We start from the raw sequence: 991 nt of genomic DNA, 5'->3' as shown, positions 1-991 counted from the left end.
CGAGTACGCAAATTAAAGGTAAAGATTCACGCTTTCGAAGCTGTAAGTTACATTTGTATGCGATTTTTATTGCACTCCATGGAATTTCGCAAACTTAGTAAAAAATTTTTTAGATTTGATGTATCTCCATTTGCATCCGTGCAACTTTGTAAAGAATCAGTCATTTTTCAATGAATTATGGATTTCGAAAGTAGTGACTTCAAGCTGTAAAATGCTTTTTAAATGGATCATTTTGTTACGATCATTTTTGTCAAAGTTACACTCTTTTGAAATTTGCCTATTTTTAGCGATCAGAATAGGTGATCCTTTAATTTTGGCGCGGAGTGTATATTTATTCTATATATTACTTCTTTTACATATAATTATGTAAAAGAAGAAATAGATTTACAACTATGATGAAGAGATGTATAGGATATACACATACATATACATACATAAACATATATACACAAACAAATATATCCTATACATTTCTTCATCATAGTTATAAATCTATTTTTTCTTTTATATATAATTAATAAAATATTACTATTTGTAGGAGTATAGTAGAAAAGAGAGGAAATTTACAAAATCAGTTATTACTTTTTGCTTTTAAAATAGCATGTTTATTCAATAATTATGACTTAGACTCATGAGGCCATGGCTGCACAACAATTGGATATATTCATGGACGACAAGAGGTAAAGAACAAAAGAAGATTCTGAAAATACTCCATGAATTTACTGAACGGGTACGTAGAAAGTATGAGCATAATTAATATTGTATCAAAACACTATCTATTTTGAGAAATTACAATAACTGCAATGTATAAAAAAACAGAATTACAAAATAATTTGTAAATATTAGCAAGATGTTATGTTTATGTACTCATATAAATCACAAAAAAAAAATTAAAGTTGTACTGTTGTAGATTATTACGGAGAGGAAACTTTATCATGAACGCACTAATGGTCGATTTTTAAAAAACTTTGATAATGACACATCGGCTGAA

General features: G+C 27.5%; 1 protein-coding gene across 1 annotated transcript; it reads left to right on the top strand.

The window, feature by feature from the left end:
• Nucleotides 1-622: 622 nt before the first annotated feature.
• LOC105460202 (cytochrome P450 4C1-like) lies at nucleotides 623-985 on the top strand (the record flags this gene model as incomplete). The annotated part of the gene is made up of 2 exons (XM_011706640.1): nucleotides 623-730; nucleotides 911-985. Coding segments are annotated over exons 1-2 (174 nt in total), but the record flags the coding sequence as incomplete, so codon positions are not given.
• Between the last annotated feature and the right edge of the window lie 6 nt (nucleotides 986-991).

This window comes from Wasmannia auropunctata, unplaced genomic scaffold, assembly GCF_000956235.1.
Source record: "Wasmannia auropunctata unplaced genomic scaffold, wasmannia.A_1.0 LD326548.1, whole genome shotgun sequence".
Taxonomy (NCBI): domain Eukaryota; kingdom Metazoa; phylum Arthropoda; class Insecta; order Hymenoptera; family Formicidae; genus Wasmannia; species Wasmannia auropunctata.
This window is presented reverse-complemented; position numbering and strand designations above follow the sequence as displayed.